The following is a 22,903-nucleotide window of genomic DNA, read 5'->3' as shown; positions in this document are numbered from 1 at the left end:
AATGTAAATGCATGACCGAGTCTCGCGGAATTTCCCATTCTTACCTTCACCGGATAAACGGTTAGTACTAACTGTTAACGATACGATTAGCTAACCGTATCAGTAACAGTAACGGTGTTGTATATAGTAGGACACAAATGAAGTTATATTGTCTTGAAGTGCTCGGTGCGGGGGAGATTCCTACACAGTCTGTTTGCACCTGTGTCGCTTCTAAAATATATATATATATATATATATATATATATATATATATATATATATATATATATAAAAGACTCTTTTTTTTGTGTGTGTGCGTCCAGTAGAGTTTTAACTGTGTCATTGCATGCCCGTTCAGTTATGGCACTGTCCGGTCTGATTATCTATATAATTTCATTAACTTTTCGACCACTTTTAGCCACTTGTCTTCAGCAAAATGAAGAGCGATCAATTCTTTTAGAAGTGTAATATCAAGTACCGGATAAAAACGCATTGTGAGTTGATACTGAAACAAACGACAACAAATAAATAAATAAATACATGTATATATATTACAGGGGCGATAAAAAGCCCCCACCCCACAACCCTGTAACATCTCTTAGATGGTATATTACTTTTTTACAGAATGACTGACTCGTTAAAATGGCATCTTAATAAAGTTTTGATATTTGCAATTAATATGCATGTGTTTGTGTATATATCACTGTGTACGAACGGAAGTGTACACTAATTTGACTAAATGACTAGCTGCGATTTTCTGTATCGCTAGCTGCATTAACGATACAGAAATTCACTTCCTCGCCTAACGATAAGGTTTCTACTGTCTGAATCGGTAATAAAGACGGTTTCGGGAGCAAACATGCACATATTTTCAGTGGAATAAACATAGGTAACAAATCGTACAACATGACGTATACTGACGATGCAAATAAATGCATTATTAGTGAAAATACGCAAACAAATCGGAATAGCGAGTCCAGCGTCATTGTCAGACAAGGAAAGAAAGAACTGTTGTATTTAACGACGCACTCAACACATTTTATTTGCGGTTATATGGCGTCAGACATATGGTTAAGGACCACACAGATTTTGAGAAGAAACCCGCTGTCGCCACTACATGGGCTACTCTTTCCGATTAGCAGCAAGGGATCTTTTATTTGCACTTCCCACAGACAAAATAGAACAAACCATGGACTTTGTTGAACCAGTTATGGATCACTGGTCGGTGCAAGTGGTTTACGCCTACCCATTGAGCCTTGCGGAGCACTCAATCAGGGTTTGGAGTCGGTATCTGGATTAAAAATCCCATGCCTCGACAAGGATCCGAACCCAGGACCTACCAACCTGTAGACCGATGGCCTAACCACGACGCCACCGAGGCCGGTTTGTCAGACAAGGTGTAACGGACATAGTGTAACGGACACAATTACATATGTAATTTAATATCACATATTTAAATCGACTAGCACATTATGCACAACCATTAAGCATTCCATAGTGTGTGTGTACCGGGCTCGGTAACTGTTCTAACTTATCTAAATTCCATATATAACATAAACCAATCCTGCTGAGTTCCTTTCTGATATTCGTCAGCGGGAAGCAAATGGTGTCTTGTTTGCTGTGACGTCATCAACTACCCTCAAACTGGTGACGTTTCACTATCCGTAACAGTAACGGTTTGGTTGCAAAACCTCTCTATTTTCTATATAATTATTACGTTTGTGCTACCAAGATGAGTTAAAATGGCATCTTCGCAAACCAAGGTATACCATTCCGTATAACTAATGCATTACGAAATGCAGTAGTTATACGGAATGATACCATCATGTAACCATGGCTTGCGAAGATGGATGGGTTGATACAAAGCTAAAAAACAAAAAACAAAAAAAACAAAGAAAGAGCCCCCCCCCCCCAAAAAAAAAAAAAAAAAAAAAAAAAAAAAAAATTAATAATAAAAAAGAAAACCCAGAAAAAAGTTAACTTTATCGCCAATAAGTTTTTATTTGGTGTTATGGAACCTTTAGTAGTTTCAGTTTTGTTGAAAGTTAGAGTTACTTGCCCCTAGAGCAAAGATCACAGACAAGAAAAAGCAAAACACTGTTTTTGCTGTAACATGCAATATTTTGTGCGAATTTGCAGTACAAACATGATTTAAGTTGTTGTCACTTTTAAAAACAACTCGTAACAGTTTTGTCGTAGGTGTGTGGAGTGGTGGAGGTTTAGTTCACCAAGGTAAACATCTACGGTCCGTTTTTTAACATTTTGACATTTATTGGCACAGCAATAAACATCACAATAATAAATATAGTGCCGGAGACGTTTATTTTGATGAACTAGTGGAGGTTGAGATACGCCAACACTGGCAACATCGACAAGCCTTTTAAGTTTTGTAGATCTAGAATCAACCTCACAGGGAACGCCTTTTTTTCAAACCATGGAACTTAATACAAGTTATTTATTTCTGTTGTTGTTGTTTGTTTTTTTAATTTCCAGAACAGTTCCACTTTTCTTCCAAAACAAACAGAAATTATTTACTTTTTTTTTTTTTTTGGTAGGACTCCTACTAGGTGTTATAGTCCGTCCCAGCCTTCATGAACAATGTTTTTTTTCTCTAAATAATTTAAGTTTGATTTGATGTAAGAAGAAAATGTAAAGTCTTCAGGGCTTCTAGAATTTTTTAAAAATCCACTAGCCTTGGGATCAGTGATTTAAAAAATGTACTTGCCATAATTAAAAATTAAAAACTAGCCCTACTTTACTTTAAGTTAATACAATTTTACTAAATAATAGTAATAATCAAATATGTCACGTATATGGGGAGATAGATCTTAAAAACACTAACATTGGGGGTGGGGGGGGCAGGATATTCATATTTACAAAATCAAAAATAACTACAACATTTGACTTCTTTTTTCTCTAGCCATCGGGCATGGCAATAGTAGTTATTTACTAGCCCAACTTTGAATATCGATCACTAGCCATCGGGCATGGCAATAGTAGTTATTTACTAGCCCAACTTTGAATATTGATCACTAGCCATGGGAGTGGGGCTACCATAATCTAGAAGCCCTGGTCTTGTGGAAATAATAATAAAAACCCCCACTATTTTTGTGTGCAGTTTAGAAAACAGTTGGCTCAGAAATAAATAACTTGTAGTACAAATACCATAGTAACACCCCCCCCCCCCCCCCCCCCCCCCAAATTTTAAAAAAAAAAATCAACCAGCGCCCCCTGTGGGAACGACTACAGGTCAGTCATTAGATGGCTGGTCTGAGGTAGGACCAACTACCCATATGTTGGGGGTTTTCCTGTTCCCATGACTGGTATATAAATTGTAAAAGGCTGTGGTATGTGTTGCCTGTTGATGGGAAAATGCATACATGTATCAGATCTCTTGTTAATGTAGCCAATTTCGACCTCTGTCTAGTAGTACATGGAGTATTAAACAAGAACATTTGTTTCCACTGCACTATGACATATGTCAGTGGAGCTTTTCTAATACCGATTTGTCCAGCGTCCGTCTTGAACTTTACCTTTGAAGGCCATCTCTCCTACAGTTTTGATTGAGGCACCATGCACAAGGCTCGCTATTGGAGAGATATGTTGGAAATTTATAATTAATTGTTTTTTTTATTACATACAGTTCATTTTGATCAAATAGTTCTGAAACAGTACTATGATTCTCTGGGGCAGTCTTTACAAACTAATAGACAGAGATTTTGGAAAATTTTCGTTAGTGAATTTTTATTAAATTTAAACTTTTTAAAGGGAAATGTAACATTGTAAATTTAAAGGTTTTTATTCTAGAGTTTTGATTGGAATTCTGAAACTTAGTATGAGTATCCTCAAGGGTAGAGTGATTTTATAAATTTTTAATTTTTATTAAATTTAAATAAAAATTTAACATTGAACATTTTATTTAACTAGTTCTGAAAGAAGTTACTGCAATCAGGGCATATCCAAAAACTAACAAAGATAACAAATTTCATAAAATTTATTATAAATAAAAAGTTATTTTACAAATCTCATATGTGTTGTACAGTTTTAATTCATTAATTCTTAAACTTGACACATGGATATTCTAAGATGGTCTTCACAAATTAATGAATTATCTGCTACTGATAAAAGTGAAAAGTAAACAGCTGAGTGGTATAAGCTGACGTGCCTCTTGTTTATATTTGCAGGAGACAGAAAGTATGGCACTGAAGGGAGTGAAAGTCATTGAGATGGCCGGTCTGGCGCCAGCTCCATTCTGCGGAATGATTCTGGCAGACTTCGGTGCTAGAGTTATCCGTGTGGATAGGGTGAGATGAAAATCAAGGACATTGACAATTACCTACTGAATTAAAACCCCCCAAACCCCCCCTCCCCCTCCCCAAAAAACCCCCAACGAAACACAAACCCCCCAAACAAACACCTACAGGGTATATTGTACAAGATTATTTGAAGATCCTGACCTAAGTTATTATTGGTGTGGTAAAATGTGTTTGGCTATCTCAGTTTTGTATTATTACATAACACAGTATAATTTCAATTTTATGTTTCTGGTCACCCTGGCATTTGTAATGGCTTAATGTTAAACAAAGAAAGGTATATTAACTTAGAAATTAGGACAAGACTTAGAGATTTGAGTGGCTTGCATTTTTATAATTTATATTGCCTGGGGTGCTTGGGTCAAAGGAATGAATTCCCTTAGTGGATACATTTTTCTAATTGGTTCCTTTCCCCATACAGCCCAATGCCCTATGATTGCTATATCAAAATGTGAATTTGGTTACATTTTAAAAACAATTTGACTAGTTGTCAATATAACTGGTGTTGTTAATTTCTCATTTCTGTTGACAGACTAAATATGCTGATATGGACCGGCTTGCGAGAGGAAAACAATCGATTGCAGTTGACTTGAAGAAGAAGGAAGGGGTCACGGTCATACAGAGATTGTGTAGAGGCGCTGATGTGCTCATAGAGCCGTTCAGACATGGTAAATCTTCGGTGATAAAAAAAGAGTTTTTGTTTAACAACACCACTAGAGCACATTGATTTATTAATCATCGGCTATTGGATGTCAAACATTTGGTAACTTTGACATAGTCTTAGAGAGGAAACCCGCTACATTTTTCCGTTTGTAGCAAGGGATCTTTTACATGCACTTTCCCACAGACAGGAAAGCACATGCCATGGTCTTTGACCAGTTGTGGTGCACTGGTTGGAACGAGAAAAACCAATCAGCTGAATGGATCCAGCAAGGTGGTTTGATCCTGCGACACAAGCACCTCAAGCGAGCACTCAACCAACTGAGCTAAAATATATCCTGTCACCAATCTTGAGTAATGTGCATGCCACTGAGAATTGAAAAATTGCTTAACCCATTTATGGGATATGCAGAAATAAATTTAGGTAACCCATTTCCTTTTTCGATCCTGGTCGGTGGACCCATCGGGTTATTTCTCGTTCCAGCCAGTGCACCACGACTGGTATATCAAAGGCCGTTGTATGTGTTATCCTGTCTGTGGGATGGTGCATATAAAAGATCCCTTGCTGCTAATCGAAAAGAGTAGCCCATGAAGTGGCGACAGCAGGTTTCCTCTCTCTATATCTGTGTGGTCCTTAACCATAAATAAAATGTGTTGAGTGCGTCGTTAAATAAAACAATTTCTTCCTTCCAATTTCTTTTTTGCATAATTGGTGCTCTAATTTGTGCGCAAAGGAAAAAATGGGTTGTGATAAAAATTAGATTTGTGCAAATGAAATAGTTTTCACAATTTTCAGAGGCCTGGTGTATTGATATTGAATGGTTGTTGACAAAACCAGTCATTGTAGATGTTGAGGAAAGATACTGTAAAATACTTTATTTTTGTGGCGTTTTTATACTTGGTTTCAAAATGAAAGGAATATTTGTTTAACAACACCTCAGCACATTTTAAACTACAGCTATTTGGTGTCTAACATGTGGTTATTTAAACATTGTCTAGATAGTGAGATAAAGGAAACGAATGGGTTTTTTAACGACACCTCAGCACATTTTAAACTACAGCTATTTGGTGTCTAACATGTGGTTATTTAAACATTGTCTAGATAGTGAGATAAAGGAAACGAATGGGTTTTTTAACGACACCTCGGCACATTTGCCATTAAAGAACCATTCTTTTCCTTTCCTCTTACTATCTAGACAAAGTGTAGAAATAATATGTTAGACATGGAATAGCTGAAGTTTAAAATGTGCTGAGATGTCGTTAAGCAAACATTCATTTCCTTTCCAAACCAAAATAACCATATGGTAGACACAAAATAGCCGCAGTTTAAAATGTGCTGAGGTGTCATTAAAAAAAGATTCTTTTTCTTTACTCGCTAGACCAAGTGTCAGAATAACCATATGTTAGACACTAAATACTTCTGGATTATGGTAGCCCCACTCCCATGGCTAGTGATATTCAATGTTGGGCTAGTAAATAACTACTATTGACATGCCCTACGGCTAGTGAATTGTTTTTGGTCAAATGTTGCAGTTGAATTTATTTTGTAAATATGAATATCCTTCCTCCACCCTACCCAAATGTTAGTATTTTTAAGCTCTATTTCCCTCTAATAGTCTTTAGGTGACATATCTGATTATTACTATTATTTAGTAAAATTGTATTAACTTAAAGTAAAGTAGGGCTAGTGAATTTTTAATCGTGGCTAGTAATTTTTTTTAATCACTGATCCCATGGCTAGTGGATTTTCTAAACATTCTAGAAGTCCTGCTAAATAGTTGCAGTTTAGAATGTTCTGATGTGTTGGTAAGCAAACATTCCTTTCCTTTCTAAACCAAGTGTCAGAATAACCATATGTTAGACACTAAATAGCCATAGTTTACAATGTGCTGAGATGTCGTTAAACAAACATTCCTTTCCTTTACAAACCAGTTGTCAGAATAACCATATGTTAGACCCTAAATAGTTGCAGTTTAGAATGTTCTGATGTGTTGGTAAGCAAACATTCCTTTCCTTTCTAAACCAAGTGTCAGAATAACCATATGTTAGACACTAAATAGCCATAGTTTACAATGTGCTGAGATGTCGTTAAACAAACATTCCTTTCCTTTACAAACCAGTTGTCAGAATAACCATATGTTAGACCCTAAATAGTTGCAGTTTAGAATGTTCTGATGTGTTGGTAAGCAAACATTCCTTTCCTTTCTAAACCAAGTGTCAGAATAACCATATGTTAGACACTAAATAGCCATAGTTTACAATGTGCTGAGATGTCGTTAAACAAACATTCCTTTCCTTTACAAACCAGTTGTCAGAATAACCATATGTTAGACCCTAAATAGTTGCAGTTTAGAATGTTCTGATGTGTTGGTAAGCAAACATTCCTTTCCTTTCTAAACCAAGTGTCAGAATAACCATATGTTAGACACTAAATAGCCATAGTTTACAATGTGCTGAGATGTCGTTAAACAAACATTCCTTTCCTTTACAAACCAGTTGTCAGAATAACCATATGTTAGACCCTAAATAGTTGCAGTTTAGAATGTTCTGATGTGTTGGTAAGCAAACATTCCTTTCCTTTCTAAACCAAGTGTCAGAATAACCATATGTTAGACACTAAATAGCCATAGTTTACAATGTGCTGAGATGTCGTTAAACAAACATTCCTTTCCTTTACAAACCAGTTGTCAGAATAACCATATGTTAGACCCTAAATAGTTGCAGTTTAGAATGTTCTGATGTGTTGGTAAGCAAACATTCCTTTCCTTTACAAACCAGTTGTCAGAATAACCATATGTTAGACCCTAAATAGTCGCAGTTTAGAATGTTCTGATGTGTTGGTAAGCAAACATTCCTTTCCTTTCTAAACCAAGTGTCAGAATAACCATATGTTAGACACTAAATAGCCATAGTTTACAATGTGCTGAGATGTCGTTAAACAAACATTCCTTTCCTTTACAAACCAGTTGTCAGAATAACCATATGTTAGACCCTAAATAGTTGCAGTTTAAAATGTTCTGATGTGTTGGTAAACAAACATTCCTTTCCTCTGTGTCCAGGTGTGATGGAGAAGCTTGGTCTGGGGCCGGACGTGATGCTGACCGACAACCCGAGACTGGTGTACGCCAGACTGACCGGTTTCGGACAAAGCGGTCCACTGGCTAGAAAGGCAGGACATGACATCAACTACCTGGCCATTTCAGGTAAAACTCTCGCTTCAAAACGTTTAAAAGATTGTTTTTGTTTAACAAAACCACTATTGCACATTGATGTATTAATCAAGCTGACGACAGTGGTTCAAATCCTGTCAAAGCTGGCTCACACATTCATTCATCTTTCTCATCTCTCACCCTCTGTCTATCTGATAATTCTCATTATCTTAATATGAAAAACTTTCTAATTTCTCCCACGATTTCAATCTGTTTCGACCCTTTCTGTCAGTTTCCTCCAACTCAGTCTACTGAGCTGTCCACACCATCACCTACCTGTCTCAACTTCCTCCACTGGTGCAGTCACCCTTCACCCACCTGGCATCCTCATCCTCTGCCGCTAATAAAGCCACAGCACTAACGACTGCCGGTAGAAGGGGTGCATAGTGCCTCTTAACAATGCCAGAAGTAACTACTGAACACTCCCCGAAGTGGATAGACTAAGTCCACAGCTAAAAGCTGATGGGGAATAGCAGGTGTGTAGCACATATAGCCACAAGAGACAAGTACCTGTTGCGGTTAGAGAGACGAGGACTGGGATGTGGAAGTGGACAGCAAAAGAAGTTGAAAGATAGGAGTTGCCAGATTGGGAAGAAAGAAGATGGAATTGAAAGGAGAAAAAGAAAGGCGGCAGTGGGATAAAATAAATGAATAAATCAAAGTGATCGAGTGTGGTCATTAAAACTAAACAGTGGGCAGGACGTAGCCCAGTGGTAAAGTGATCGAGTGTGGTCATTAAAACTAAACAGTGGGCAGGACGTAGCCCAGTGGTAAAGTGATCGAGTGTGGTCATTAAAACTAAACAGTGGGCAGGACGTAGCCCAGTGGTAAAGTGATCGAGTGTGGTCATTAAAACTAAACAGTGGGCAGGACGTAGCCCAGTGGTAAAGTGATCGAGTGTGGTCATTAAAACTAAACAGTGGGCAGGACGTAGCCCAGTGGTAAAGTGATCGAGTGTGGTCATTAAAACAAAACAGTGGGCAGGACGTAGCCCAGTGGTAAAGCGGTCAGTCGGTGTGGGATTGATCCCTATTGATGGGCCCATTGGGCTATTTCTCGTCCCAGCCAGTACACCACGACTGGTATACCACAGGCCGTGGTATGTGCTATCCTGTGTGAAATGATGCATATAAAAGATCCCTTGCAACTATTGGAAAAAAGATAGCAGGTTTCCTCTCTAAGACTATATGTAAAAATTACCAAATGTTTGACATCCAGCTGATGATTAATAAATCTGTGCTCTAGTGGTTTCATTAAACAAAACAAATTTAACACAGATACATCAGTTTTCCTCCAGTTGCTAAAATATTTTAAAATAAAATAAAAATAAGTGAGCCTTTTTAAAATATTTGAAAATTATTTTATTGCAAGCCTGAGTAACATGTTAATTAAAATAAAAATTTAAAGATGTAAATGCAAACTATTTTAAGTGTGTAATATTGTTATTGTTGTTATTGATGTTGTATGGTTTTATCTGTTTGCCGACACCAGACTGTTTGTTATTGGGCAATGAATAGAATTGAAATTGAATTGAATCATCATTATGTATATGTGTATTTGCCAAATTTTGATGATGTTATATTAAAGTCATTAGTTTGTAATACCAAATAGTCCAATAATATTTGATGTTACACCAGTGCATGATAATTTTTCAGTGAGCAATTATGATTTTTATTTCCCCCGTTATGAGAGTGCTTGCTGGGGTAATACTATTTATTATGTTACAGGTGTCTTGTCGAGGTTTGGCCGACACAACGAGAATCCAAGCTTCGCTCTAAACCTGCTGGGGTAATACTATTTATTATGTTACAGGTGTCTTGTCGAGGTTTGGCCGACACAATGAGAATCCAAGTTTCCCTCTAAATCTGCTGGCAGACTTTGCTGGCGGGGGACTGATGTGTGCCCTAGGGATCACTATGGCCCTGTTTGAAAGAACTAGGTCAGGAAAAGGGCAGGTTGTGGATGCCAACATGGTAGAGGGAGCAGCTTACATAGGTAATGAACGGACGGATCACAGTAATGTCGTTAAGACGTGAAAGAACAGGAGAAAATGAACTTATTAGTGGCTATTCGCATCAGCTTTGAATGTCATGTTTATCTCAAAAGATGTTAAAAATGAAATCAGAATTTTAATTGACTTTGTTTTTTTAAACATGCCTTGAGATGAATATATCTATATGGATACAACAATTGGTGACACTGAATGTTTGTGGTATACAGTGGCATAGTGTGGGCGTGGCCACTGGGGCCATTGCCCCGGGCGCAAAATTCTGGACTGGTGGAAGGAACTCTGGGAGTGCCAACAGTCCACTGGTTAAGGGGCGCAATACTTGCCTTGCCCCGGGTGCTGGCAACCCACGCTACGCCATTGGTGGTATGCGAGACATTTAATTCTACTGAATTCTTGTGCAATTCATTAAAGACCAATTATGTATTTTACAGGTCACCCATGTATCATCTTAGTATTGATACTAAAGAGTGATTTTTGTGCTAACTAGACATTTTTATATAGCTGTCTGTACCTGTCTGTCCGGTATTGTTTTGTTTCCGGAGCCTCTCTTTATTATTATTTTATAAAGGATCATCAAACCTTGCTTGCAAGTACAACTTGGGACGGTGGTGTGTTGCATACCATAACTAGGTCACCGCGACCTACTTTTGATGGCCCTATTATGTACCTCTCTGGTACTCGTGATATTAGAAGTTACGGTAGTTAGTTTTGTTTAATAACACCTCCAGAGCACGTAGATTTATTAATCATTGGCTACTGGATGTCAACCATTTGGTAATGTTATATTAATCATTGGCTACTGGATGTCAACCATTTGGTAATGTTATATTACTCATTGGCTACTGGATGTCAACCATTTGGTAATGTTAGAGAGGAATCCTGCTACATTTTACCATTAGTAGAAAGGGATCTATTTTATGAACAATCCCACAGACAGGATAACACATACCATTGCCTTTGATATACCAGTCGTAGTGCTCTAGCTGGAATGAGAAATAGCCTAGTAAGTCCACCGACGGGGATCGATCCTAGACTGACTTTACATGAAGTGAGCGCTTTACCACTGGACAATATAATAAAAAATTGGGTGACCTTCAAATTCAACCATGGTATTTTATCTTGTAGAACTGCTAAATGTTTAAAAATCTAATGACGTTTGTTCGATATATTTTTGTAGGTAGTTTCATCTGGAGAACGCGAGACTTGCCGTTTCTGTCTGGGAACCCTCGAGGACAGAACATGCTGGATCATGGCAGCGCGTTCTACGAGGTTTACAAAACAGCCGATGATAAATACATGTCTGTTGGGGCCCTGGAACCACAGTTTTTCAACGACTTGCTTAAAGGTGATCATATTTATTATCAGTTATGGACAATGTCAATCCAGGCTTTATGCTGCTGTTTACCAAATCACCAGATAATAATTTAAAGTTCAGTTTGATGAATTTATTTCATTATTAATTTGTCAAAAAGCTAATTTAAGAATTGCATTATGTTTATATGGAGATTACTACATGAGTGGCTGTTAGATACTGCTGGTATTACGAGTTGTTTAAAAAAACTATCCAATGAACGAAAACAAGTTGGATACATTTTTAATCAACAGTTTGTAAGATAAATGGTATCTAACGGACATGAATGTAGTATTCCATTTCTTACATACACTGTGTATCTTCAGAAAAAGAGTTTTAAAAATAAATTTAAAAGCTTTTTCCAACTAAAACCTATGTACGGCTCTAGCCCTTAAAGTTAACTTGTGCGTTGCATACAAGTCAATTTCTACCGTGCTTTTCCATTGTGTGGTATGGCATTGGTGACCTGGTCATCACCTAGGTGCAGCCAGTCGTATGTCTGTGAAATGTTATCGAACATATATGTGTTAACAAGTATGTGTTATAAAATGTAACTATTAATGTTCTCACCAACGCGTGTGTAAGAAAGATCTAGTACCAAATAACTATTAATGTTCTCACCAACGCGTGTGTAAGAAAGATCTAGTACCAACTAACTATTTTGGCTGATTCACTACCTGGGCCCATATTTTCGAAGCTATCTTAGCACAACGATATCATAAAACAGTCATAGGCTATAGTAATGTCATAGCCTATGCATATGATGGTTTTACAATATTTCTAGTGCTAAGATAGCTTGGAACATATCTAGCCTCTTTTGTTAGTGAACTATTAATATGCTTAATAATATACTAAGAGTTACAACGATAATTTGAAACCAGTACCACGCATCTGTGTGTGTTAACACATCACAATTCTTAGAACTTTACTTTTCAGGCTGAGCTTACATGTATTGTCACAAGTCAGTTGTTGTATTCCTCAAATAATATAACATAGCCAAACACTCAATATATATTTCGTGTTTTCACACAAACTCTGTGTTTTTACTTTCAGGTTTGGGGCTGGATCCTGAGAAAGTGAGTCAAACTGACGACCCTGAGGAGTTGAAAACTGTTTTCCGAGAGAAATTTCTCTCCAAGACGAGAGACGAATGGACAAACATATTTGTTGACGGACACTTGGACGCTTGTGTTTTCCCGGTGTTAGAGACCGACGAAGCTCCGTGTTACCCACACAATAAGGAGAACCAATCATTTCTGCACACGTCCAGTGGCGACCCCGAGCCTGGCCCTGCTCCAAACCTTTCCCGAACACCTGGTGTCGACCGTGTGAAACCACAGCCAAGAACTGGTCACGATACGGAGAGTGTTCTGTTGGAAGCTGGATTCAGTAAAAGTGAAATTGAACATCTCATAGAAGCTAATGTCATTGAACAAAATGTGCAATCAAAACTTTAAAGCTAAATAATGACTTTTGTTCTAATATGAATTTTACGTCAATGAGTGATGTGTAAAAAACATATTTTCATGAATTGCGAAGTAATGAGTGAAAATATGGTCTATTTATTATATACATGGTCTATTTATTATATACATCTTTCCTAAATTTTGACAATATCCTATCGAAAACACGTAATGCCATTATATATTCCTTCGAATGGAACGTTTCCAGAAAATTTACTTTTTAAAAGAAATTTGAAGAAAAATTGTTTTTATTTAATCCTTCCAAAACCCCCACAAAAACAAAGTGAATCGAACGCCGTTTATATTTTAACTTAAACTCAATGACAGGGTATTGTGCCATCATTATTTAGCTTCGTATTCAATTCGTTGTAGATATATAATCGTAATTGCACTTCATATCCCTTTTTTATAGGAACAATTGTTTAAATTATATTTTTTCAATTTTCCAATTATGATCAGATGCATTGGTAATCATGAACGTTGAGTACGAAGAAACGACACAAGGGGAGATAATTTAATCATGAACTTTAAAAAAAAAAGTAAATATGATTTCTATATTTTCACTGCAGCTAAAATAGTGAAAATATGACTTTTCACTTGATATCATTTTGATGGTTTCTGTAGATACATGTATATATATTTTCATTGCTATGTATATAATAAATATATATATTCCGGGCTAACGACCCTACATCTAAAGTGGTATACAGTGTCCACCGCTAGTATCTCTCTATGAGAAAAGAACCAAGGGCGAATCCAGGATTTCGTAAAGGCTAAGGGTGTGTGTGTGCGTGTGTGTGTCACAAAATTCTAAAAGGCAATTACACCATCCCAGACAGGTTAGCACATACCGCAGCCTTTGATATATCAGTCATGATGAACTGGCTGGAACTAGAAATAGCCAATGGGTCACCAAAGATAGCCTGATGAACTTCAGCTGCCACATTACGAAGCCAACTGTGGTCTTCAAACGTAGCCCAGTGGTAAAGCGTTCGCCTTATGAGAGATCAGTCTAGGATCGATCCCCGTAGGTGGACCTATTTGGAATACATCTCGTTTTAGCCAGTGCACGACAACTACTATATCAAAGGCCGTGGTATGTGTTAGCCTGTCTGGGATGGTGTATATGAAAAATTCCTTGCTACTAATTGAAAAATGTACCGGGTTTTCTGTCTAAGACTACATGTATGTTGAATTTACCAAATATTTGACATCCAATAGCTGATGATTAATAACTCAATGTGCTCTAGTGGTGTCGTTAAACCAAACAAACTTTTTCAGATGTGAACCTAACAACAGGATATCAAAGTAACCAAAGTACAGGATACCGAAGTAACCAAAGTACAGGATACCAAAGTACCGTATATCTTTGCCTATAAGTCAAATTGTTTTCACCCAAAAATTATTTTATAACTTGGGGGGTCGACTTATAAGAGGGTAAAAAAATTTCACCAAAAAATACTACTGTTTTGGGGATTATTTTACAAGTTTTATTGTTGAAGTATGCCATGTATTTATACTCAAATATGTTAATTTGACACATTTATTTTTTATAAGCTATTTTTTTTGGCATTAGAACGGTTTTGGTTATGCGAAAAGGCGTACGATCTCACTCACATGCCAAGACAACAGTCCACTTAGTTAAATTAACAGTCATCACTAATAGTAAAAATGTAAACAATACTAACTACCTGTTGCCTGAGTTTATTTTGAAATCTGTACTATTTTTCGATGAAGACGGACGTTAGCCCTTGTTCTCTCGATCTGCCCCCCCACCTGGGGGGATTGCTCAAGTCCTACGGAATGCTGTTAGAATACCGGGTATCGTACACCGGGTCACGGGCTTCCGTGACCTTGGTGTACGGGAACCCACCATCTCCGAAGAGAGGAAGATATAGGAAGAGGAAAAGCGTGCCAGGGAAGGAACGTCACTCTACTTCAACTCCGGAATTTGACCGTGTTACCAAGGAGGAGCGCGCCTGGAGTTCGGCCCTACCCGCCGTTGGAAAGAGGAAGGCCGAGACGACTGCGACCACCACCAGCAGGGACCCTCCTCAACAACCGCCGCCGCCCCCCCAAGGGGCGGAACCAGTGGAAGGCACTCAAGCCTGGATGCTCCATGGCCACCTGAACAAGCGCTATGGCAAATGCTACAGGATGGGCATCACACAACCTGAAAACTTTCTCTGCCCCCCTTTCGACCATGGATTTAGGCAGATCCCCGACGGCGATGGAGAGCACGAAAGCCATGTCATCAGCTTAAACGATGGAATCAGATGTTTGTTAGTGACATACCGCAAGGGACAACTCTACAACCAGGCTCTGCTGATCACCCAGATGGATAACGTCTCAATCCATCGCATCCTGAAGAAGATCTTCGGAGGTGATCAGTACCCTAAGGCTGCCAAGGCCCTAGGGACACCAGAGTTCCACCAGTTCCTGCCCAACTACGATTCCAGAGTCTGGCTCTCCTCGCCGTAGTCACCAATCTCCCACCAATCTCCTACCAACCTTTGCCTCCGTGAGTACCAACCTCTTTTATTGGGCTAGTTAGACTTTAAACGTTTTGGAAGCAGTTCAAAATTCTTATGTTTATTTTTTTATAAGTAGTCTAATGCATTTTACTTTGGCGCCCGTTCAATTGCAAAATCAAAACCTTCTGGCTGAGCAGTCTTAACTATTTTGGGATAAATTTTAGAGTCCGGACATGTTTTGGATGCAGTTACTCTTTGTAGACTTAGGTAAAATACAGGCTTCACCGAGGAATCGAAATTCAGCCAATCAGAACACGGCTCCCACTCGGTGTACTTCAAGTTTGCGAAGTGTCTGCTATTTGGTCCGCGCTCGCGTTGACCTTACTAAATGGCTTTTTTCCAAATTCCGCCCACCTCAAACCACCTTATAGCCGAGATCGACTTACAGGCGAAGATATACGGTAACCAAAGTACAGGTGTTTGAAATTCAACAATTGCCTGAATCGCCGCCATCACTGTGGAATTGCCCATACATGTATGCTGGTGTAGTGGCCAGTGCTTTTACATGTAACTCCCCACCCCCAGTCCACTTCAAATTTGACACTATTCGTGGAGGCTTAAACTACTTCATACCGAGGATCCAGCAATCTTCATCGTTGAAGCTAGAATGTTTGGCATACATACTTTGTGAATGGTCCCATACAGGGTACTCGACAACATCAATCTCACAAACAACAAACATGTAAAGCAGGATAATACTTTTCAATATTTTATTCACAATTAACAAAATAATAAACAAGTTTTTTTATAAATAAATAAATTTATAAATAAAGGCATGTCATTAACAATAATTACATGTGGCATATAATTTAAACAGTCTCAAATAGAAAATACAATTCTGAAACAACAGAAATATGGAGCAAAACTTTGGGCTGTCCCAGAAATGCCCACAGGAACACACTTTTTACGCAATACCCCCAATGAAAAAAATTAAAACAGAAACCCCTACCCTCCCCAACCAACAATAAACAAAACACAACCCCTACGAAAAGAAAACCCCCTAACAAAAACACCTACCAATGTAAGTACATGTAAGTTGGCTTTATTTGTCCAAAAAACCCCACCAACATCCAAGTGAACTACCTGTGAGACCAGCAAGGTGGGGTTTTATTTTTGATTCCGTGTCTTCTATGACAATTTCTGAAGTGCTGTTTTAAAGACGTTTAACATGTACACATGTGTACATTCATCCATCCATCGTATGTGAAGTCCATTCATCGATAAATGCAGTCTAATACATCAGCTTACATGTACCTGAATAGAGTGACAATAGCACAAAAAAAAGAAAGTTTTATTTAACAAATGGTTAAGTACCACATTGAGAGAGGAAACCCGCTGTCGCCACTTCATGGGCTACTCTTTTCGATTAGCAGCAAGGGATCGTTTATATGCACCATCCCACAGACAGGGTAGTACATACCACAGCCTTTGATATACCAGTTATGGTGCACTGGCTGGAACGAGAAATAGTGCAATGGGGCCACCGACGGGGATCGAGCGAGCGCTGTACCACTGGGCTATGTCTCGCCCCCCCCCCCCCCCCCCCCCCGACCTTTCAATGAGCATGATCTACAATGTTGGCATAAAAGGTTTAATTTATTTAACAACTCCACTATAGAGGACATTAATTTATTAATCATCGGCTGTTCTATTGTATGTCAAACAAACAAACAAAAATAAGAAAAGAAAAAGAAAAGAAACAATATGTAACAAAACAAAGAACATGTACATATTAAGCTTGGCACATTAATATGATAGAGATTATTACCACTGTGTGTCTTATTTCTAGGGCACGTGAATTTAAATTTGCATAACTGACACATGAACGGAATGATAGTTCCTTCCAAATATTGCTCTGCTTTGATACATCGTTACATGCATGTATATTACACTGCGATGGAAGAGATACCCATAACAAACCTTTTTGTAACGACAATGACGTCTCGCACAGTAGAAGAGACCCTATTAAATGTTCATCTTTATGTTCTGCGTACTGAAAAAAATGCAGCCGCCAAAAGTGTGTTGAAGTAATTAGGTGTTGCTAGATGAAATACAGACGTGCTGTGTAATGCTTGAAATCACTAGTGCCATTAATTTTTTTATTAACAATATGTAAATTAAAAATAAGAACGTGAACTCTAAAACCTCGCTTTAACCTTCATTAAAATACATAGCTGTGTGACATTTTATGAGCAATGTTATTTATTTGTAGCGTGAAATTAAGCTACAGGGAAACGAAGACGAGTATAGTGACCAGGGTGAAAAGAAAGCCAGTTGCTTGCATGTGACTTTAGATGAAACAAACCAAGTTTGGTATTCTTATGGGAACATTAAATAACAAAAAGCATTTATTTTTTAAATGAATTAACAAATGTAGGGGAGAGCGGGGATGGTTTGGACAGAGGGATGGTCTGGACATCCTCTCTTCCTCTTAAATGACAGCTGATACAAGGAACCCGATTGGCTGAAAACATCTCCAAGAAGTTGTCTTAACACCATGTTTTAAATGAAGTAAAGAGTGGCATTTGTTTAGGTGAGTATGGATTTTGTTGATTTTTCAGAACTTTGATGTATTTTTTTATTCCAAGAAAGTAACTGTTTGTTAGCTAAGTATTTCAGGAACATACAAATATCGTACAATATGTTGACTAAGATACATTTACACATATTTAGCATGCAACATTGATGTCATTACACCGTGATATTTGTGTGTGCCTCCATTTTTATATGTTGAAGTATCCTGGAGTAGTTCCGGACAGATGGACGAACCTACCCCTTTGGTGTCCAAACCATCCCTCAGTGGGCATTGGTTTGTTTCACACTGTACTACTGTTGTAATAAATGATGTGGTATGTACCGTGCTGTCTGAGGGATGGTACTTTCAACAAAAACTTTGTTGCTAATAAAAAAAATAGTAACCCATGGCAAGGTGGCAGTTGGTTAATTCATTCATGTATTACCCATGGGAAAGTCAGATCTAATTAAACTGTAGGCCTAATTAAAATGTGCAGTGTATCATTAAATAATGCATTTCTATCTGTCTTTTTACAGCATTCTGACACATACTGATGTTTGAAAAATAATGCCCAGAAGGTATAAAAGGAAAAGCCAAAGGGTTATTATCCCTGGAAATATGATATTGCTGTTTATCCTAAAGCTCCCAATAGAAAGAAAAAGAACCAAAGGGGACGAAAGCACGGTAAATGCATTATTGCAACAAACACACCAGAAAGGAATGCAATAGAAGAATTGAGGAATAAAAAGTTAAAGAAGAAGTGCCTATTCCAAAAGAAGAAAAAATGTGATGATCATGATAGCAACATTGTTGATGATGAATCAGAATACTCTGATGAAGATTTTACAGTACCACTGGATGACACACCAATTGACAGGGATCCACACATTGAGGAGTTTGTTCTAGTTGAATTTGATAAGAAGATACACTACATTGGGCAGATAACTAGCAACAAAAATGAAGTCAATGACTTTGACATTTCTTATTTGAGAAAGTCAGCAAAAGTTCTTGATTCTTTCATTTTCCCAAATGTTAAAGATCTAGCAGCTGTAAATATAAAGCAAATAAAAGCCATACTGCCAAAACCATTAACTGTGGCCAATAAAAGACTTAGTGGATACCTGTAATTTGGTGTGTCATTCAGTGGACTAAACATTCGTTGAAATACCAGGTTTCGTGAAATGACTATGACGTATGAGACTTCCAAGCTATAATTGATGTTTCATTTTATGAACATTCACATACTGAACAGTTGAAAATCATCTCAGTAATGTTCATTTCTAGATTATCACACATTAGGTACTAAGTTTTCATTAAAATTTTCATTGGAGATCAAATTAGATTCTGTTGTGATATGCTGTATAATTTGTCCGATGTATCCCCACTATAGGGGATGGATCGGACATTTTGAAAATTTATAAAACCATGTTATATCTTGATCAGTATTAAACACAATTGCTTAGCAGCACAATTGTATATAGCAGGGATGTCGAGCTTTACCACAATAACAGTTTGACCTCCATATATACATGTACCACTGCTAAAGTTTTACAAAGGGTTCGGTAAAAACTGTCCGAACCATCCCCGCTCTCCCCTATAGCGTATACAGCACATCAAATTAATAACACGAATATCTCTGTGTATGTAGATGGGCACACACGGCCCTGTAGCCAAGGGGAGACGGGGGGCACCCCCCCCCCCCCCCCCCCATGAAATATCCACGGAAACAGGCATCCACCAACAACGACATCGGACACGTGGAGTGTCCAGATGACCTTGAAACATTTTGTTGTCCCGTACATGACCGCGGATAGGTGTGCAAATTTCTAAGGATTCTGGTTCGGTGCTTATAAAACTTAGAATATCAGACTCTATTAGAGTCTGGACTCCAGTCTCAAACTCGAGTCTACACTATTAAGAGTCTCGACTTCACAGTCTCATTTGTATTTACCATAAGCGGCCCAAAATTTACTTCCGGTTAATTTTAATTAATTTATTATAATTGTTTTTTTTTTGGTCGTCTTTTCCGCTTTCATCAAAATGACACTCGAAGAGACACCCGCTGTACTTTCAAAAAAGAGAAGAGGACGGTGGGACAACCACCAAGAGGAAATGTTACTCGGACTAGTTTATGAAAACTACAAAACTCTTTTCGGAGCATTTAAAAGGAGCGAAGTACGGGAGGGAAAGTGGGCAACATGTGGCCATTTAAGCACAACTACCGCTATATTCAGCAACTACGCCGAAATAGCCTATGCTTTTCAGAAAATTGGTTCGAAGCAGTTCAGTCAGTTCGATGGCGAAACCGTAGTGACCACTGTAGGAATGGCTGCTGTCATAGCAGTAGTAATACCAGGGGCCTAATTCACAATTGAAAATTGAAAGACAGTGAAAATGTTCACTCATTTGGGTGGCAACGTCTACGAGAGCGTGACGAGTCCCTATCACGTGGTGGATATTAGACAGTGGTGGATCCCCGATGGGGGAAGACGATTTGAAACCTACACGTAAAGGGATTTCTCTGAAGTTTAAAGCATGGCCGAGTTTGATAAAAAGGAATGATGAGTTTGCCGAAGAGATTCCTGAAATCAAGAGGAGAGAGCCGTGTAGCTAATTATACAAATACTAATATACTAATTGCATATCTTATAAAGTTTTTTTTTTTTTTACTTCCTTCAGTTGAAGCTGTTGTATCTGCATCGGTTTATATAGTTATTGAAAAGGGTATGTACATAGAATTTGTTTTTTTAAAAATAAGATTTAATTTTTAAATTCTCAATATTTTCTTTAGTTTGATTAATTACATACATATTAGAATTAATGCACTTTTTTGCTCTGGTTTTTAGCTGCTGAGTATTCGCAGAAAACAAAATAAAGGTAAAACATTATGTTGCACGAATGCACGCTTTAGATTAGTTATTAGGCTCCAATTAAAACTAATATAATATTAGTTTGCTTTTCTCAAAAACTTATTTCAAAATATTTATTTACTTTAAAAAAAAATTATTTCAGAAAATGCAATCAATCCCATGACCATTCGAGGCACCCCCGCCTCCAAAGGAGGAACCATTTTAAAACGTATGTAAATATGTATTACTAATAATATATTCAAAAACTAATATATGTTGTTTTTTTCTTATACTTTTAAAAGAATATTCTTTTTGAATTACCGGTAGATACATTTAAAAGATTTATTCTACACATATATTTATTAAAATATTATATTTGAAATAAATAAATATGACCGTTAGGAGCACTCCCCCCCCCCCCACCCCCCCCCCCCCCCCCCCCCCCCGAATTCAACACTGTGTATAGATTCCAGGATGCAGATCATGGGAAGCTGGCATCTAATAACTGAAGGATTCACAGTTGACAGATATCACATTTCAATTTGACTCCCAAACTGTGACGCCTTATACCGTATAAGATTAGTTGCTAAAATAATTTTCACAAGTAAGCATCTATGTGAATTTTTCCTATGTATACTGAATCTATCACCAACATCTGGAATCCAATATCTGAAAAGATAACCCTGTAAACTATGTTACAGCAAAAATGCTTCATGTTACAAATTCCCACGCCACTGGTGCGAAGCATGTGTGTTTTCTCATTCAGTTAGCAGCTATATTCTCACTGTGAAGTTCTGTGGATTATTTCATAAAAAGATTATTATATGTTTTACTCTGATTTACGCAAGAACAAACTATATGTATATTCTTGTATATATGTACACATAGTAAATTACAACAATCTTACCTGATTGGTCAAAAATGTTTTCCAAGTTTCTGATCCTAGGTGAAGTTGTATCTCCGAAAGCAAGACTCTCTAAGAAGGTACTGATTAAAACGTCCCTTATTGTATATCCCCAAACAATTAATCACTTCTTGAAATAACCATTATTTTCCAAGTGGATTGCTTCGTCATGAATACAATGACCACGGTGGACTCCTTCATGAGCAGGGAACAGTTGCTTGCCTGGACCAAACAGTTTGGTCTGGAGAATGACGAACACGTGAATTTGAAGATTGTGTAATTATTGTACAAGGAAATTGAACAATTCGAGAAAGCTGCTGTGTCAGAGATTTTACCGCCTGTTCTAAAAATCGATGAGGCAGTATGGTTAGTGGAATATATTACACAAGAAGAATATGACGAACTTGTCAAACTTTGTGACAGTATTGGTATTCTGACAATGACAAATTGGCAAGACTTTACACCGTGGAATTGCTTGTTCCACATTCTACCCTGAGAGTGAAAGAGCCCCTGGAAACAAAACAGGAACAAAAAGAAAAAAAGAATTACCATGTCCTTTTTGCAATGACACATTTAGAAAGATGCCAGATCTAAGGCAACATCACATCATCATCGGTACCACCTATTAAACGTCAGCGTTTGATCAATCAAAAAGGAGGGATAGGACCTGCTTTTCCAGAGGCCATTCACTCGCCATACATATTTAAAAAGAAAAGTGTGAGGTCACATAAAAAGACAGTGGCCGTAGACACGACATACGAAATTAAATTTAACGAGCAGTGGAAAGGGCAAAAAATAACATGAAGATTTACATGAAATGTATTGAAGACGTTTTGGAAGAAGCTACAGTGTATTTAGAAGATAATAACTTCGGTCGAATGATTCTTCACCATGATTCACTGAATTCACACATTGCCGTGTCTTTAAAGCCACTGGCCGAACTGAATTCAGATGGGATCCATTCAAACACCAAAAGGAGGAAGATCCATTACCACCCTGATGGATCTATCTGGACCCGACAATGCCATTCACATAAAAAGATCACTTGTAGAAATTGTGAATGACGATGATTTACTCCCTATGCTATCAGTGTTGCCTGGGCCAAAGCCAACTGT

General features: G+C 37.8%; 2 protein-coding genes across 2 annotated transcripts in view; one reads left to right on the top strand and one right to left on the bottom strand.

The window, feature by feature from the left end:
- The first annotated feature begins 2,046 nt into the window (after positions 1 to 2,046).
- Positions 2,047 to 12,987, top strand: LOC121376488 (alpha-methylacyl-CoA racemase-like). The gene is made up of 7 exons (XM_041504373.1): positions 2,047 to 2,211; positions 4,164 to 4,283; positions 4,825 to 4,960; positions 8,012 to 8,155; positions 9,974 to 10,156; positions 11,350 to 11,517; positions 12,577 to 12,987. Exons 2-7 carry the CDS (start codon positions 4,176 to 4,178, stop codon positions 12,978 to 12,980), a joined length of 1,143 nt encoding a protein of 380 aa, XP_041360307.1. The 5' UTR covers positions 2,047 to 2,211; positions 4,164 to 4,175; the 3' UTR covers positions 12,981 to 12,987.
- Positions 12,988 to 15,901: 2,914 nt separating this feature from the next.
- The window catches only part of LOC121379159 (coiled-coil domain-containing protein 112-like), a 65,894-nt gene continuing 58,892 nt past the window's right edge, over positions 15,902 to 22,903 (bottom strand). The window contains exon 15 of the mRNA XM_041507658.1: positions 15,902 to 16,774. The gene's annotated coding sequence lies outside the window, so the exon portion shown is untranslated. The remainder of the gene's footprint in view (positions 16,775 to 22,903) is intronic.

Source organism: Gigantopelta aegis, chromosome 2 (assembly GCF_016097555.1).
Source record: "Gigantopelta aegis isolate Gae_Host chromosome 2, Gae_host_genome, whole genome shotgun sequence".
NCBI classification, from domain to species: Eukaryota; Metazoa; Mollusca; class Gastropoda; order Neomphalida; family Peltospiridae; genus Gigantopelta; species Gigantopelta aegis.
The sequence above is the reverse complement of the archived record's forward strand: the minus strand, read 5'-3'. Positions and strand labels throughout refer to the sequence as shown.

Excerpts from the sequence above, each read along its gene's own strand:
- LOC121376488 (XM_041504373.1), top strand. The coding sequence starts at position 4,176 with ATGGCACTGAAGGGAGTGAAAGTCATTGAGATGGCCGGTCTGGCGCCA. Across the intron at positions 8,156-9,973 it reads CAACTACCTGGCCATTTCAG|GTGTCTTGTCGAGGTTTGGC; the intron begins GTAAAACTCTCG and ends ATTATGTTACAG. Across the intron at positions 10,157-11,349 it reads AGAGGGAGCAGCTTACATAG|GTAGTTTCATCTGGAGAACG; the intron begins GTAATGAACGGA and ends ATATTTTTGTAG.